The sequence below is a fragment of the Palaemon carinicauda genome, chromosome 10 (assembly GCF_036898095.1).
Source record: "Palaemon carinicauda isolate YSFRI2023 chromosome 10, ASM3689809v2, whole genome shotgun sequence".
NCBI lineage: Eukaryota > Metazoa > Arthropoda > Malacostraca > Decapoda > Palaemonidae > Palaemon > Palaemon carinicauda.
In genome coordinates, this window is record NC_090734.1 from 155443843 (window position 1) to 155461979 (window position 18137).

The 18137-nt window shown below is 41.7% G+C and overlaps 1 protein-coding gene across 1 annotated transcript in view; it reads right to left on the minus strand.

Annotated features, from left to right (window-relative positions):
* Window positions 1-18137, minus strand: part of mle (maleless) — a 60031-nt gene that overhangs the window by 8462 nt on the left and 33432 nt on the right. The window contains exons 8-15 of the mRNA XM_068382068.1: window positions 16883-17053; window positions 16218-16415; window positions 14690-15019; window positions 13901-14098; window positions 12887-13136; window positions 12224-12318; window positions 11730-11942; window positions 7538-7712 (exon numbers count right to left, since the gene is read on the minus strand). Of these exons, the coding sequence (XP_068238169.1) occupies window positions 7538-7712; window positions 11730-11942; window positions 12224-12318; window positions 12887-13136; window positions 13901-14098; window positions 14690-15019; window positions 16218-16415; window positions 16883-17053 (1630 nt within the window). The remainder of the gene's footprint in view (window positions 1-7537; window positions 7713-11729; window positions 11943-12223; window positions 12319-12886; window positions 13137-13900; window positions 14099-14689; window positions 15020-16217; window positions 16416-16882; window positions 17054-18137) is intronic.

Here is an 18137-nt window from a genome sequence, read left to right on the forward strand (position 1 = left end):
CCGTACAACCCAAAAACAACAATAAAAAGCATTTCAAGAGAAAGATTAAAAAAGGTTATGGGATTATGGGAATGTAGTGGTTGAGCCCTCACCTACTACTGCACTCGCTGCTACGAATGGTCCCAGGGTGTAGCAGTTCTCGTAAAGAGACTGGACATCTTTAAGGTAAAATGATGCGAACACTGACTTGCTTCTCCAATAGGTTGCATCCATTACACTCTGCAGAGATCTGTTTTGTTTGAAGGCCACTGAAGTAGCGACAGCTCTAACTTCATGTGTCCTTACCTTCAGCAAAGCATGGTCTTCCTCATTCAGATGAGAATGGGCTTCTCTAATCAAAAGTCTGATGTAATAAGAGACTGCATTCTTCGACATCGGTAAAGCAGGTTTCTTAATAGAACACCATAAAGCTTCTGATTGTCCTCGTAATGGCTTCGTACGTCTTAAATAGTACTTAAGAGCTCTTACTGGGCAAAGTACTCTCTCTTGTTCGTTTCCAACCAAACTGGACAGACTTGGAATCTCGAACGATTTGGGCCAAGGACGAGAAGGGAGCTCGTTTTTAGCTAAAAAACCAAGCTGTAAGGAACATGTAGCCGTTTCAGATGTAAATCCTATGTTCCTGCTGAAGGCGTGTATCTCACTGACTCTTTTAGCTGTTGCTAAGCAAACGAGGAAAAGAGTCTTCAAAGTGAGATCTTTAAAAGAGGCTGATTGAAGCGGTTCGAACCTTGCTGACATCAGGAACCTTAAAACCACGTCTAAGTTCCAACCTGGTGTGGCTAACCGACGCTCCTTTGAGGTCTCAAAAGACTTAAGGAGGTCCTGTAGATCTTTGTTGGTGGAAAGATCTAAGCCTCTGTGGCGGAAGACTGCTGCCAACATGCTTCTGTAACCTTTGATCGTAGGAGCTGATAGGGATCTTACATTCCTTAGGTGTAAAAGGAAGTCAGCTATCTGCGTTACAGAGGTACTGGTTGAGGATACTGAATTCGCCTTGCACCAGCTTCGGAAGACTTCCCATTTTGACTGGTAGACCTTGAGAGTGGATGTCCTCCTTGCTCTGGCAATCGCTCTGGCTGCCTCCTTCGAAAAGCCTCTAGCTCTTGAGAGTCTTTCGATAGTCTGAAGGCAGTCAGACGAAGAGCGTGGAGGCTTGGGTGTACCTTCTTTACGTGCGGCTGACGCAGAAGGTCCACTCTTAGAGGAAGAGTCCTGGGAACGTCTACTAGCCATTGCAGTACCTCGGTGAACCATTCTCTCGCGGGCCAGAGGGGAGCAACCAACGTCAACCTTGTCCCTTCGTGAGAGGCGAACTTCTGCAGTACCTTGTTGACAATCTTGAACGGGGGGAACGCATAAAGGTCTAGATGGGACCAATCCAGAAGAAAGGCATCTACGTGAACTGCTGCTGGGTCCGGAATCGGTGAGCAATAATTTGGGAGCCTCTTGGTCATCGAGGTAGCGAACAGATCTATGGTGGGCTGACCCCACAGGGCCCATAGTCTGTTGCAAACATTCTTGTGAAGGGTCCATTCTGTAGGGATGATCTGACCCTTCCGGCTGAGGCGGTCTGCCATGACGTTCATGTCGCCTTGAATGAACCTCGTTACAAGCGATATCTTTCGATCTCTTGACCAGGTGAGGAGGTCCCTTGCGATCTCGAACAACTTCCTCGAATGAGTCCCTCCTTGCTTGGAGATGTACGCCAAGGCTGTAGTGTTGTCGGAGTTCACCTCCACCACCTTGCCTAGGAGGGACTTGAAGCTTCTCAAGGCCAGATGAACTGCCAGTAGCTCCTTGCAGTTGATGTGTAGTGCTCTTTGATCCGGATTCCACGTGCCCGAGCATTCCCGACCGTCCAGTGTCGCACCCCAGCCCGTGTCCGATGCGTCCGAGAAGAGAAGGTGGTCGGGGGTCTGAACAGCCAGTGGTAGACCTTCCTTGAGAAGAATGCTGTTCTTCCACCAAGTCAGTGCAGACTTCATCTCTTCGGATATAGGAACTGAGACCGCTTCTAGCGTCATGTCCTTTCTCCAGTGAGCAGCTAGGTGATACTGAAGGGGTCGGAGGTGGAGTCTCCCTAACGCGATGAACTGGTCCAGCGATGAAAGCGTCCCTATTAGACTCATCCACTGTCTGACTGAACATCGGTTCCTTTTCAGCATGCTCTGGATGCATTCTTGGGCTTGACTGATTCTGGGGGCCGACGGAAAAGCCCGAAAAGCTCGACTCTGAATCTCCATACCTAGATAGACTATAGTTTGGGATGGGACGAGTTGGGACTTTTCTATATTGACCAGGAGACCCAATTCCTTGGTCAGATCCATAGTCCATTTGAGATTCTCCAGACAGCGACGACTTGACTGAGCTCTTAAAAGCCAGTCGTCCAAATAGAGGGAGGCTCTGATGTCTGCCAAATGCAGGAATTTGGCAATATTCCTCATCAGTTTGGTAAACACTAGAGGTGCCGTGCTTAGGCCAAAGCACAGGGCTTGGAACTGGTAAACCACCTTCCCAAAGACGAACCTTAGGAAAGGTTGGGAGTCTGGGTGGACGGGGACGTGAAAGTACGCGTCCTTTAGGTCTAACGAGACCATCCAGTCTTCCTTCCTGACCGATGCTAGCACCGACTTCGTCGTCTCCATGGTGAACGTCTGCTTGGTGACAAAGACATTTAGAGCACTGACGTCCAGCACCGGTCTCCACCCTCCTGTCTTCTTCGCTACTAAGAAGAGACGGTTGTAGAAGCCCGGGGATTGATGGTCCCGGACTATGACTACCGCTCCCTTTTGTAGCAAGAGACACCCCTCTTGCTGTAAAGCTAGCCTCTTGTCCTCCTCTCTGTACCTGGGAGAGAGGTCGATGGGAGTAGTTGCTAGAGGGGGCTTGCGCAAGAATGGAATCCTGTACCCCTCTCTGAGCAACTTCACAGACTGTGCGTCTGCACCCCTGTTCTCCCAGGCCTGCCAGTAGTTCTTGAGCCTGGCTCCCACTGCTGTCTGGAGAAGATGGCAGTCAGACTCTGCCTTTTGAGGACTTGGAACCCTTCTTCTTTTTGCCACGTTGACTATCGGCACGGGTACCTCCTCTGCTGGAGGTTCTGCCACGAAAGGGCGGAATGAACCTAGACGCTGGTGTGTCCCTCCTAGGTCCAGGCACGGAAGGTAAAGCTGTGACTTTACGTGCGGATGACGCCACCAGGTCATGGGTGTCTTTCTGGATCAACGAGGCGGCAATCCCCTTGATCAGCTCTTCAGGAAAGAGACACTTGGAAAGCGGAGCAAACATCAACTCTGACTTCTGACATGGTGTGATCCCCGCCGACAAGAAGGAGCAAAGGTGATCTCGCTTCTTAAGAACTCCAGACACGAAAGAAGCCGCAAGCTCGCCAGACCCATCCCGAATAGCTTTGTCCATGCATGACATGATGAGCATGGCAGAGTCCTTATCCGAAGGGGAGGTCTTTCTGCTTAACGCTCCCAAACACCAGTCCAGGAAGTTGAAGATCTCAAACGCACGAAAAACTCCCTTCAAAAGATGGTCCATGTCCGAAAAGGTCCAGCAAATCTTGGAGCGTCTCATAGCCAGTCTGCGGGGAGAGTCTACCAGACTTGAGAAGTCGCCCTGGGTAGAGGCAGGAACTCCCAAGCCGAGATCTTCTCCCGTGGCATACCAGACGCTAGATTTGGAAGCAAGCTTGGTGGGGGGAAAGATGAAGGACGTCTTCCCAAGTTGCTTCTTGGCCTGCAACCACTCTCCCAGTACCCTTAAAGCTCTCTTGGATGAGCGCGCGAGTACGAGCTTCGTAAAGGCAGGAGCTGCTGACTGCATGCCTAAAGCGAACTCAGAGGGAGGTGAGCGTGGGGCTGCAGACACAAACTGGTCCGGATACAACTCCCTAAACAGAGCAAGGACTTTCCTAAAGTCTAAGGAGGGAGGCGTAGTCTTGGGTTCGTCTATGTCGGAGTGTTGATCGTCCAAATGAGCAGCTTCGTCGTCATCAGAGACTCCTTCATCCGAATGCTGAGGAGGAAGCGGCAAAGGAGGAGAAGAAAGCTGAACGGCTGAATCCGGCAGCACGGGTGCATGCGTAGCTGCACTGGATCCAACATCATGCCGCTGCTGGTCAGTCTGAGAGCTGGCAACAACAAAAGCGAAGTGGAGGTGCGTGGTGGGGACTGCCGTGGGTTGCGGAGACTGCCGCATTGCGTCAAAACACGGCAGCTTGACAGCACCTTCCCACTGCTGATGCGGTAGCTCACGCATGTCAACGGAGGGTGCCGCATGTCGGCTAACGTCAACATGCGTCTGGCAGGGTCGACTGCGCATCGGTGGTGGAGCTCTCACAGCCGGAGTGTGGGAGGAGGCAGCCGCAGTGTCAGCTGAGCGCACAACCGTGGCAGGTTGTGGGTTAACGGGTGCAGCTTCAACCTTCTCAGCACGATACTCCTGCATGAAGGAAGCTAGCTGAGTCTGCATAGACTGCAGCAAAGACCACTTAGGGTCTACAGCGGTTGGTGCAGCAACAGACGGAGTTATTGCCTGCTGCGGAACCACTCTACCTCTCTTGGGAGGTGTGCAGTCTTCGGAAGACTGCGGCGAGTCCGAACTGACCCAGTGGCTACACCTGGGCCGTTGGACTCGCTCGGAAGGGACCTTGCGCTTGAGAGGTCGTGAGACCTTGGTCCAGCGTTTCTGACGAGAAACTACTTCCGCAGACGAGGAATGAATGGGCTCACTCGTCTGTTTGTGGGTGGGACGATCTCTGCAAGATACGTCCGCAACCACTGAGGGTACATCTGTACGCTGATCAAGGCCTGTCGAACCCTTTGGTCCTTCGACATTGCTTCTCCCCTGGGCTTGGGAGCTTGCAAGAGGTCCCGGACTGGGAGGACGACTGGCACGAACAGATGCACCCTCATGCGTAACACTGACACTTTTCACAGCACTTGCACTCACTACACTTCCCACTGCACTTTTCTCCTTCAACTCTTTGACGTCGGCTAAGAGCTGATTGCGGTCATTCGCTAATGACTCAACTCGGTCACCAAGAGCCTGAATGGCACGCAACATGTCCGCCATCGAGGGTTGCTGCGAGCTAGTAGAAGGGTCGGGTGTAACCACTACAGGGGAAGGAATAGGTTGAGGGGCATGGGGAGAGGAAAAATCAAAAGAGCGAGAAGAACTCCTCCTGATCCTATCCTTCTCTAGCCTACGTGCATTCTTAAGGAATTCTTGAAAATCGAATTCCGAAAGCCCAGCGCATTCCTCACATCGATCTTCCAATTGACAGGTTTTACCCCTACAATTGGAACAAACGGTGTGAGGATCGATAGAGGCCTTCGGAAGACGCCTAGAACAGTCCCTAGCGCTACACTGCCTGTACTTGGGGACTTGAGTAGGGTCAGACATCTTGAATTAGTCAAAGGGGGAAATCCAAAATCTATCCAAGTCGTCAACAAATAATCCAAAATCTAATCAATAAAGCTTGATAAGGTATTGATGATAACTCCTGTACAGCGAAAGCTAATAACTAGAGAGAATACATCACCAAATAGCGTGAAAATCAACTCCAGAAACAACAGCGTATCAAGTAGGTCTTGCCGGTGGCACGACAGAGAGAAAATTGGTTCTTGTTGACAAGAAGTACCTGAGTACCTACTCGACAGATGGCGCTGTTGTTGTACACCCCCACCTGTATAGCGATCGCTGGCGTATCCCGCCCGTAGGTTTTTTCTGTCGGGCAACAGAGTTGCAGCTACATGATCACCGGGTAAGATTAATATTGAAAAAACTTGGGTAATCACCTGTTCCCTAACTTCTATTTTGGCTTTTTGCAAAGACCTTGGAGCATGCGATGCCCTTCATAACATTTCCAATACTGTACAAGAAAGTTAAATTAGTCTGAGTTAGGATTTATTGAAAATTACTAGGGCTTACATTTTAAGAAAAGTGCTAATGAATTTCAAGATCTGCAATATTACAAGGATGCAAAACCTTATCATTTATATGGAGACTCAATCCTTAGGTGGGAGGTCTTGTCCATGAATAAAGTCCGCTTCACTACCACATTAGGAAGCAGAAGACAGATAGTAAATATAGTGAATGTATGTGTGCCATGTTGAGAGAATGGAAAATGGCTGGCTGCTAAAGAAGGTGATGAATGCAAGAGTTTATGAGGGAAGTACAAGAGGAAGGCCAAGGTTTGGGTGGATGGATGGAGTGAAGGAAGCTCTGGGTGATAGGAGGATAGATGCGAGAGGGGCAAGAGAGCGTGCAAGAAATAGGAATGAATGGCGAGCGATTGCGACGCAGTTCCGGTAGGCCCTGCTGCTTCCTCCGGTGCCTTGGATGACCACGGAGGTAGCGGCAGTAGGGGATTCAGCGTTATGAAGCTTCATCTGTGGTGGATAATGTGGGAGGGTGGGCTGTGGCACCCTAGCAGTACCAGCCGAACTCGGTTGAGTCCCTTGTCAGGCTGGGAGGAACATAGAGAGGAGACGTCCCCTTTTCTGTTTCATTTGTTTGATGTCGGCTACCCCCCCAAAATTGGGGAAGTGCCTTGGTATACGTATGTATGCATGTGTGCACTACACACATACATATATGTATATGAGGATATAGTCCAAATGATTCAAAGCGACCGTTCATAGACAAGCCTACTTTTAATGAGGCTTTCCTGGCCATCGAATGATACCACTGACCAACAGCCCAACTACTGGAGAACTAACGTTGCTATATGTTATAGCTCCTATGTCTATTCCAGCCTTCAAGATTATCACAATACATTTCCACCAAGTTTCAATTAGAGTTTTAATTAAAGTATACCAATTTTCTTCACCAAAAGAAATTTATTGGGTCAATATATATGAAGGGTATTTTCTGAATTATGAGCACTGTACAGTACCTCAAATTAACAAGTAGAAAGCTAGAAACTCTGAGCTTGATAGTGAACGAATGTATTATACAGTAACTATTTCGAAAATTTCTAAATTGAAGTCAATCTATTATTCTTAAATAGTCAATAAGTTGAATCATGCTTTGTACCGAAGTGTTTGGCCTGTGTGACATGAATCTATACTATAAAACATTAACCCTTTTACCCCCAAAGGACGTACTGGTACGTTTCACAAAAGCCACCCCTTTACCCCCATGGACGTACCGGTACGTCCCTGTAAAAAAAATGCTATAAAAATTGGTTTTTCATATTTTTTGATAATTTTCTGAGAAAATTCAGGCATTTTCCAAGAGAATGAGACCAACCTGACCTCTCTATGACAAAAATTAAGGCTGTTAGAGCAATTTAAAAAAAATATACTGCAAAATGTGCTGGGAAAAAAATAACCCCCTGGGGGTTAAGGGTTGAAAATTTCCAAAAACCCGGGGGGTAAAAGGGTTAAGATGTTATTTCATTGATATCGCAAAAACTTATATATCCTTACATAGAGGCAAGTCGCCATAAACAATATACGGGTCAACCATCATCATAAAATCCCAAGATTTCAAACAACAAAGGCATCAATTCATACAATACCTCTTAAGACAACCTCCGCTTCAATCACAGCATCGATGGGAGGAGCTTGCACAGCCTTAGAGAGGAACTCCCCAATGGATCCAAGTCGCAACAGTTTGATTGACAGGGACACCTCGTGAAGAGGAGTTCGGAACATCTCGGGAGTCATGTGTTCGTCGAGGCTTTCAAAACGGGCCTGTGAAGAAGCGTTCAGAATTACTATAAAACCCTTATAAATGGAATAAGGGGACCGTCCGCTATGGTGGTTGACATAACTTGAAAAAAAAAAAATTATTGTTAGTAGAGCAAAATGTACCGAAAAAAAAAAAAACAATAATGATTTTTGCTAATAAATTAAAAAAACAATAATAATGATTTTTGCTAATAAATTAAAGTTTTTTTTTCAAAAGACTTAAAATTATTATATGATGAAGCTATTATGTTTAAAAATTATATAGAAATGGTGTATTGTACCGGGGGGGGATAAAATAAATAATAATTTTTGCTAATAAATTAAAAAATTTTTGATCAAATGACTTGAAATTTTTATATAATGAAGCTATTATATGTTTAAAAATTATATAGAAATGGTGTATTGTACCGGGGGGGGGAATAAAATAAATAAAAAATTATTTTTGCTAATAAATTAAAAAGTTTTTGATCAAATGACTTGAAAATTTTTATATGAAGAAGCTATCATATGTTTAAAAATTATATAGAAATGGTGTATTGTACTGGGAGGGGGGGGGGAATAAATAAATAATGATTTTTGCTAATAAATTAAAAAGTTTTTGATCAAATGACTTGAAATTTTTATATGATGAAGCTATTATATGTTTAAAACTTATATAGAAATGGTGAATTTTGAATAATTAGATTAAAAAAATGCAGGACATAACGGACGGTCCCCATACATCAAGTTGCAGTATTGTTGCCACAACCTAATTATATCATTAATTTTAAGCCAAAGGCCAGGAACCAAGACTTAGCGCATCTATATATTAATGTCACTCTAACCATTAATTTTAAGGTTTTGAAAATCGTTTTTCTGCAAAGACCGCTAATCATACATGGTCTTACTTCAAAAGACTCATATTCGTCTGAACAAGTAACAATTAGGCAGGAGGAGAAAATCTACAAGTCGGCTCTTTCCTACGAGAGATGATCAATTACCTTCTTGGTAACTTGCCGCTGAATTAAAAGTTTATCTCGGCTGCCTTTCCTCCTGTTTTACTCATTTTATCCTCAAAATTGAATCGAGGCTTTAACTATAGTAAGCATTTATCACATTTTGTGGAATAAAAAAAAATTAAAAATGCGGGAAATCACATTTAAAAATAGACAATATTCAAATAGATTCAATAACTTCCTTTTTCAAGTTTATCTTAAAACTGTTTTTGCATTTAAAAGCTCTTTCTATCTATTATTCCGCCTATACAATGTTCATTCAATTATAATCTCCCTGGACATATTTGCAATTGAGTGATAAACAGTTGTTATAGGGAATAACTTATTCATTTCTTTATTGTTACAAATTAATAAGTAAAGATTGTTTAGGGGTATGGCTAACGGTATGTCTGATCATTTTTTGGTGGAAGGAAGGTTGGTTGTAGCAAAAGAGTGGGGGAATAGAGTAGGTGGATGTAAAAGGGAGGTAGTGAGGATTGAAGAGCTAATAAAACCGGGGGTAAAAAGTAAATATCAGGAAAGGTTGAAAATGGCATATGACGAGGTGAGAGTAAGAGAAACTGGTAATTTAGAGGAGGAGTGGAAGTTAGTAAAAGAAAATTTTGTTGGGATTGCAAGTGATGTGTGTGGAAAGAAGATTGTTGGAGGCAGCATGGGGAAGGGCAGTGAATGGTGGAATGAAGGAGTGAAGGTAAAAGTGGAAGAGAAAAAGAGGGCTTTTGAAGAATGGCTGCAGAGTAATAGTATAGAGAAGTATGAAAAATATAGAGAGAAAAAGGTGGAAGTAAAGCGCAAGGTACGTGAGGCAAAGAGGGCAGTTGACCTGAGGTGGGGTCAGGGATTGGGTCAGTAATATGAAGAGAATAAGAAGTAGTTTTGGAAAGAAGTGAAGAGTAAGGAAGGCTGGCGCAAGAATTGAAGAGACAGTGAAAGATGGAAATGGAAGGTTGTTAAAAGGAGAGGAGGCAAGGAAAAGGTGGGCGGAATATTTTGAAAGTTTGCTGAATGTTGAGGATAATAGGGAGGCAGATATAATTGCTGTTCCAGGTGTTGAGGTGCCAGTGATGGGAGATGAGAATGAGAGAGAGATTACAATAGATGAAGTGAGGAGAGCACTAGAGGAAACGAGAGTAGGAAAAGCATCTGGTATGGATGGTGTGAAAGCTGAGATGTTGAAGGAAGGGGGTGTGACTGTACTTGAATGGTTGGTGTGATTGTTTAATATGTGTTTTGTGTTGTCAATGGTACCAGTAGATTGGGTTTGTGCATGTATTGTACCACTATATAAGGGTAAGGGAGATGTGCATGAGTGTTGTAATTCGAGAGGTATTAGTTTCTTGAGTGTAGTTGGAAAAGTGTATGGTAGAGTATTGATTAATAGGATTAAGGATAAAACAGAGAATGCAATCTTGGAAGTACAGGGTGGTTTTAGAAGAGGTAGGGGTTGTATGAATCAGATTTTTACAGTTAGGCAGATATGAGAGAAATATTTAGCAAAAGGTAAGGAGGTGTATGTTGCGTTTATGGATCTGGAGAAAGCATATGACAGAGTTGATAGGGAAGCAATGTGGAATGTGATGAGGTTATATGGAGTTGGTGGAAGGTTGTTGCAAGCAGTGAAAAGTTTCTACAAAGGTAGTAAAGCATGTGTTAGGATAGGAAATGAAGTGAGTGATTGGTTTCCGGTGAGAGTGGGGCTGAGACAGGGATGTGTGATGTCGCCGTGGTTGTTTAACTTGTATGTTGTTGGAGTAGTGAGAGAGGTGAATGCTCGAGTGCTTGGACGAGGATTAAAACTGGTAGGCGAGAATGACCATGAATGGGAGGTAAATCAGTTGTTGTTTGCGGATGATACTGTACTGGTAGCAGACACAGAAGAGAAGCTTGACCGACTAGTGACAGAATTTGGAAAGGTGTGTGAGAGAAGGAAGTTGAGAGTTAATGTGGGTAAGAGTAAGGTTATGAGATGTACGAAAAGGGAAGGTGGTGCAAGGTTGAATGTCATGTTGAATGGAGAGTTACTTGAGGAGGTGGATCAGTTTAAGTACTTGGGGTCTGTTGTTGCAGCAAATGGTGGAGTGGAAGCAGATGTACGTCAGAGAGTGAATGAAGGTTGCAAAGTGTTGGGGGCAGTTAAGGGAGTAGTAAAAAATAGAGGGTTGGGCATGAATGTAAAGAGAGTTCTATATGAGAAAGTGATTGTACCAACTGTGATGTATGGATCGGAGTTGTGGGGAATGAAAGTGATGGAGAGACAGAAATTGAATGTGTTTGAGATGAAATGTCTAAGGAGTATGGCTGGTGTATCTCGAGTAGATAGGGTTAGGAACGAAGTGGTGAGGGAGAGAACGGGTGTAAGAAATGAGTTAGCGGCTAGAGTGGATATGAATGTGTTGAGGTGGTTTGGCCATGTTGAGAGAATGGAAAATGGTTGTCTGCTAAAGAAGGTGATGAATGCAAGAGTTGATGGGAGAAGTACAAGAGGAAGGCCAAGGTTTGGGTGGATGGATGGTGTGAAGAAAGCTCTGGGTGATAGGAGGATAGATGTGAGAGAGGCAAGAGAGCGTGCTAGAAATAGGAATGAATGGCGAGCGATTGTGACGCAGTTCCAGTAGGCCCTGCTGCTTCCTCCGGTGCCTTAGATGACCGCGGAGGTAGCAGCAGTAGGGGAGTCAGCTTTATGAAGCTTCATCTGTGGTGGAAATGTGGGAGGTTGGGCTGTGGCACCCTAGCATACAACCCAATTTGGAAGAGTAAGATGCTACAAGCCCTAGAGCTTCAACAGATACCCCAATAATTATAGGAAATAAGCAAATAAAATATAGAAGTAATGAAAAAAGAACATTAAATACTAAATTTTTAAATCAGTAACAAGATTAATCATAAACTATGAAAACACTTATGACAACCTATTCAGCACAAAAAGAATTTGCATAACTCTAAAATTCTGATGTTTCACAGATTTAACATCTGGCAAAGATTAAGTACTCGAGTAACAGTCTGATTTTATCCAATCCAAACTTACTCTGCTGCAAAGATGGAAGCAGAAGCCAGCCCTGACTCTCCCCGCTCGACCCTTCCGCTGCTCGAGATTCGTACGCGATGCCCAGACGGTGGCGTAATTCGTCATGTTGTTATGGGATGTGAAGAGCTTCATCTTCGCCTTGCAAGAGTCGATCACAAAGACGACATCATCGATGGTGATGGAAGTTTCGGCAATGTTGGTGGCAAGAATAATCTGGAAATTAAATGGTAAAATTTATTGCATAAAATATATAAATCAATTTGCAAAATAAAATAAATTATAAAATATATCTAATTAGCCACTTGGAAAAGAATAACATTATTAAAAACACGGCCAACAATGCCAGTCTAGCGCTAGTTACACCATTTGGTGGTAAAACTCATTGCATAAAACACTTTAATCAATTTGCAAAATAAAATAAATTATAAAACATATCTAATCGGCCATTTGGAAAAGAAAAACATTAACAAACACAGCTAACAAAGCAGTCTAACCTTAGTAACACCGTCTGGTACAGGATCAAACACCCTTCTCTGATCTTCACGAGGTAATTGAGAATGTAATGGCAAAACAATATAATCCTGGGAACCTGAAAACGTGATAAAAAAATTACTTCAATTACATGACATTCTAAATTTTAAACTAATCTTGATAAACAAAAATGTAGCAACTGTAATTTCCAGAAATAAGGATGATTTAAATATATTTCAATCGTTTTGAATTTTATAGATTTAACTCTTCAATATACAACTTCCTCAAAAGGCAGATAAAATAAATATCCCACTACAAGACACAACAATGAAGTTTTACTAATCAAACCATTATCATTAAATGTCCTTTGGAAATTCTTGGAATATACGTGCATTAAAGGTTTAAAGGCCGCACATGAATGGCAGAGGTAAGGGTCAGTAACATTGCCCTATCAAGCAGGACCATGCCTAAGACTGACCATATATACATATGATCAGCACCCAAGCTAAGACCAAGGAGGGACAGGTAATAGCTGCTGATGACTGCAGATAGACCTATGGGCTCCCCTAAACATCCTTAGCTCACAAGTTTGAGCGAGACTCGAACCCCAGTCTGGCGTTCAAGAGTCAGGGACGTTATCGCGTCGGCCACCACAACCCCAGTAGATAAAAACTAGATTAACTTACTAAACACTGGATGATGGGTTAAATGCTTCATTAGAGCAAATATCAGATTCCAACCGGGAAGGAATACCAAAACCGCCCCGGGACTGCTGAGGCTACGTATGTACTTCAGCAACGCCTCGATCAATTCGAAGCTCAGGTCCTTCTCGCTCATCATAGCCAAGGCACGTTTTGTTTCCATCGAGTACTGGTCTGAATTCACGTAGTTCATATTTTCCTCAGGTTCGTCCCCGGGCAGATCGTCTTCCTTGTCCTATGGAGAGACAACAATAAGCAAGTCTTTGGAATTTTAAATTCAATATTAGACTTATCATTATTACTAGCTAAGCTACAAACCTAGTTGGAAAAGCATGATGCTAGAAGGCCAAGGTCTCCAACAGGGAAAATAGTTCAGTGAGGAAAGGAAATAAGGCAATATAGTGTGCCTAATGTCATGAGAAGAGATAAACAGTATATTGGGAGGAGAGTGATGGAAATGGAGGTACAGGGAAGGAGAAGGAGAGGGAGACCAAAGCGAAGGTGGGTGGACTGTATCAAGGATGACTTTCGATCAAAGGGATTAACCTGTGATGAAGTGTGGGACAGAGGTAGATGGAGAACGCTGGCCAGAAACATCGACCCTATATAAAAGTGGGAAAAGATGCAGACAAAGAAGAAGATATAGTGTGCCTAAGTGAACCCTAAAACAAGAGAACTCTAACCTAAGACTGGTAAACCCAGAAGTCCTTTTATCAGGTATAATCCTTCTAAGGTTCGAAAAAAATATTTTTACTGGGTAAATCAACATCAATATTCCTTTAACTCAAAAAGATATTCAAATTGACAAATTTTAAAGCAATAACGCTTTACATGGGAAGCTCATCTTTTTGCCGTAACTTCAGTAAAACAATTAATAGATGTCTTACATCTTTCATTTTGTTATCTATCTCAAAATACTAAACTTTAGTCTTTAAAATAACAATAATTTTAGCACTAAATATCAGTACTTTGGACCTCATGGTTTAGAAATTTACTAACCTTTTTGCTTTTCTTCCTGTTGTCCGGAATAGGAACAAACTTGGTGAGCTCTATACAATCTTCCAAAAAGTACTGGTCCACAGGGTAAGCCCTCCCTTCAATTTCTACCACAACAGGGTTTTCAAAATAATCCGAGAACAGGGAAATGTCAATGGTGGCCGACATAAGAATTATGCGAACGTCTGGGAATGCGCGGACCTGTGAAGACAAGACACATTCATAAAATAAAATTAATATACAATAATTACTTTCATTAAGTTGCTCTTAATTATGTATAATAATTACACTAAAGTTGTTATTAACAAAAAAAAGGTAAAACCAAAAAAATTCTTTGTGAATGCACTAACCCTTTTACCCCCAATGGACGTACCGATACGTTTCACAAAACTAATCCCTTTACCCCCTTGGACGTACCGGTACGTCCTTGCAAAAAACTGCTATTTACATTTTCTTGCATATTTTTGATAACTTTATGAGAAACTTCAGGCATTTTCCAAAATAAGGAGACCAACCTGACCTCTCTAATGACAAAAATTAAGGCTGTTAGCGCAATTTAAAAAAAATATATTGCAAAATGTGCTTGAAAAAAAAAAAAAACGCCTGGGGGTAAAGGGTTGGGAAGTTCCAAATAGCTTGGGGATAAAAGGGCTAAGATACAACATAGTTCACACACACAACTCCTCAGGTTTCTTTAAAAAATTCAAAACATTCCTAAAACCCCTTTATTCAATATTTAATTGCAAGACTTCTCTAATTTCCACCTATTGTAAAACACTAACGTAAACTTACCATGTCTCGAAGAACAATAAGGATGAAATCGGTATTGATGTCCCTCTCGTGAATTTCATCCACAATAACGTGAGACACTCCCCTCAACCCGGCTTCAAGTTTCCGAAGCAGCACACCAACTGTACAAAATAGCACTCCACCATACGGCCTTGGGAGAATGGATTCGAACCTGACAGAATACCCGATACTTTTTCCCAATTCCTCGCCGCGCTCCTGGGCAACGCGGTCCGCTACAGAAACGGCAGATATTCTTCTTGGCTGCGTGACGACAATATTGCAGTAAGCACCTGACCCAGACTGGATACAGTCGTCAAGAATGTACTGACACACCTGGGAAAAATAAGTAACGGTACAAGTAAGTAAAAAGAGGGTAGTCGAGCCTTAAATGCAATACAGTTTCAATAGCAAAGGGATTGAATAAAAAGCTTCTGTCACCAATAAATTTATATGAAAAAAAAATTATTTTAAATAAAAACATTTACCTACACAGGATAATATTGCTGAAAGAAAAAACATATAACTCAGTAGTCGTCTTGAACACATTACTGTATTATACAAGGTTCTGTCACCACTATATATGAAAAAAATTATTCTAAATAAAAACATTCATATACACCGGATAATATTGCTGAAAGAAAAAATTACAGATGTACACGACCAGTATATTTGTCTACTGTCGATTGTCATTCAAAATGAATAAGATAAATCTAAACAGCATTGTTTTTCCGCAGTCAGTATGGCCTCTTATAAAATTAGATATACACGACCAGTACTCTTGTCTACTATCAATTGTCATTCAAAACGAATAAAATACATTTAACCTGCAATGTTTTTCCGCAGCCAGTACGGTTTCTTATTACAAATATACATGACCAGTACTTTAGTCGACTATCGATTGTCATTCAAAAATGACCAGTACTTTAGTCTACTATCGATTGTCATTTAAAAAATGACGGGTAGTTTAGTCGACTATCGATTGTCATTCAAAAATGACCAGTACTTTAGTCTACTATCGATTGTCATTCAAAAATGACCAGTACTTTAGTCTACTATCGATTGTCTTTCAAAAATGACCAGTACTTTAGTCTACTATCGATTGTCATTCAAAAATGACCAGTACTTTAGTCTACTATCGATTGTCTTTCAAAAATGACCAGTACTTTAGTCTACTATCGATTGTCATTCAAAAATGACCAGTACTTTAGTCTACTATCGATTGTCTTTCAAAAATGACCAGTACTTTAGTCTACTATCGATTGTCATTCAAAAATGACCAGTACTTTAGTCTACTATCGATTGTCATTCAAAAATGACCAGTACTTTAGTCTACTATCGATTGTCATTCAAAAATGACCAGTACTTTAGTCTACTATCGATTGTCTTTCAAAAATGACCAGTACTTTAGTCTACTATCGATTGTCATTCAAAAATGACCAGTACTTTAGTCTACTATCGATTGTCATTCAAAAATGACCAGTACTTTAGTCTACTATCGATTGTCGCTCGAAACGAATAAGATATATCTAACCTGCGTTGTTTTTCCGCAGCCAGTGTTGCCTCTTATAATAGTGACTGGATTATCGTAGATGGCTTCCAGAATCTCCTGTTTTCTGTTGTACACTGGGAGTGAATACCTCTTATCTATGATGGCCTGTAGACTGCTGTCTTCCTGGAGACGTCGCTGGTGCAATCTCTGGAGTTCTACGCTGTGCTCCTCGAGATCCATCTAGAGATAAAATAATTGGAAGCATTATCTATACGGATTTTCACGCAAGGTAATCACGTTAACTTAGTATCTTTATTAGTCAGGGAAATCAAAGTGATATGAAACCACTGAGTTATGTCGAATAAACTATTAAGCTAAAATCTTCAATCTTTTTTTATTTACTTGATTCAAAAAAAAAAAAAATTTATGCTGAAAATTTAATTAATTTGAGGTTTTGCATCACATTGTAAGGTAATCACGTCAACTTAATATCTTTATTAGTCATGGAAATAAAAAAGGCGACATATAACCATTAATTGAGTGATGTCAAATAAACTATGAAGCTAAAATCCTTCTCAAACAATCTTTTTATTTACCCTATTCCCCCCAAAAACATAAAAATAAAATAGGTATATGCTCAATATTAAACTAATTTGACAATTTGCATCACAATGCTCAATACTTATCGAGAAATCCTGCTTACGTACATTTGCCAACGGTCCTACATCTATGTTGCACGCAGTCCAAGGATTCCAGTTTGGCTGAGGCGGTGACCACGACACCACACCACTACTCGTGTCTGGTCCCTCCGAACACTCAAATTCAGCCAGCTGAACGTTGGGTATCAAATTTACAGGAACATGTGGAGGAACACCTCTCTGAAAATGAAAACATCAAATAAAAAGACAGACTCAATTGAAAGATATACTAGACAATACTATCACTGAGCTATTGGCTTTACACTGGCCTAGGGGACAAAACTTGTGGGGGGGGGGAGCGGAACAATATCTATTTTTGAACTTGAACACCCATAACTTAATGTAAAAATAATCATAATAATCAAATGAATAAGAACATTCTCATAATTTTCAAGACGCTTTCACATAATTCTTTACAAACAGATCACGACTTCAAGACCTGATTATAACATTCGGCAGAGCCAAAGGAATCTCGAAAATACGGTTCAGTGGTCAAAATATACCTGGTAATACACATGGTAACGTCGGGATAACGTCATCATTATAATTATTATCATCCTCATTATTATTATAATCTTTATAAGCTACGAAAGAGTATAGCACAGGGCTGTAGATCACACAAGTTCACACTCAGGGAAATTTCACTAATAAATCTCCTCTACCTAATATTAGTCCCTCTTCCTCCTGTCTTCAGCCAACTAACATAGATTTTGGGGTTCTAGCCGTTATTTCTGAATATGTAAGAGCTAATTTAGCCTTTTTATGCTATCATGAACAAAATCACACCACTCTCAACAGCCAATAACAACATTCCCTACCTTAGGCATTACTAAATACCCAGCCCTTTGACAAACCCCATTGGGACTCTAGTCCTTATTCATGATTATATAAGGTCTAGTTTAGTGTATTCACATCCAACCTCATCACCAACCTAAAAATACTTGCAATTCCAGTCCTTATTCATGATTATGTAAGGTCTATTTTTATGTTTTTCTATGTTGTCAGTGTTCAAATCACAGTGAAATAAATCTAAGCTCTGACAACCACAGTACTTCAAAAAGAAAAATGACTCCCAACTCCTGTTCAAAATTAGTTTACTTCAGGATTTATCCTTCTGAAAAGCTGAATCAAGTTGATAAATACCTAAATAAATCAAATACAAGGTGTAGAAGAATACAGTATCTGGAAACACACTTTCATTGAATTTGTCCAGAGATTTAGATTAATTGACTGAGTTCAAGTTTTCTGGCATCCTGACATGAAA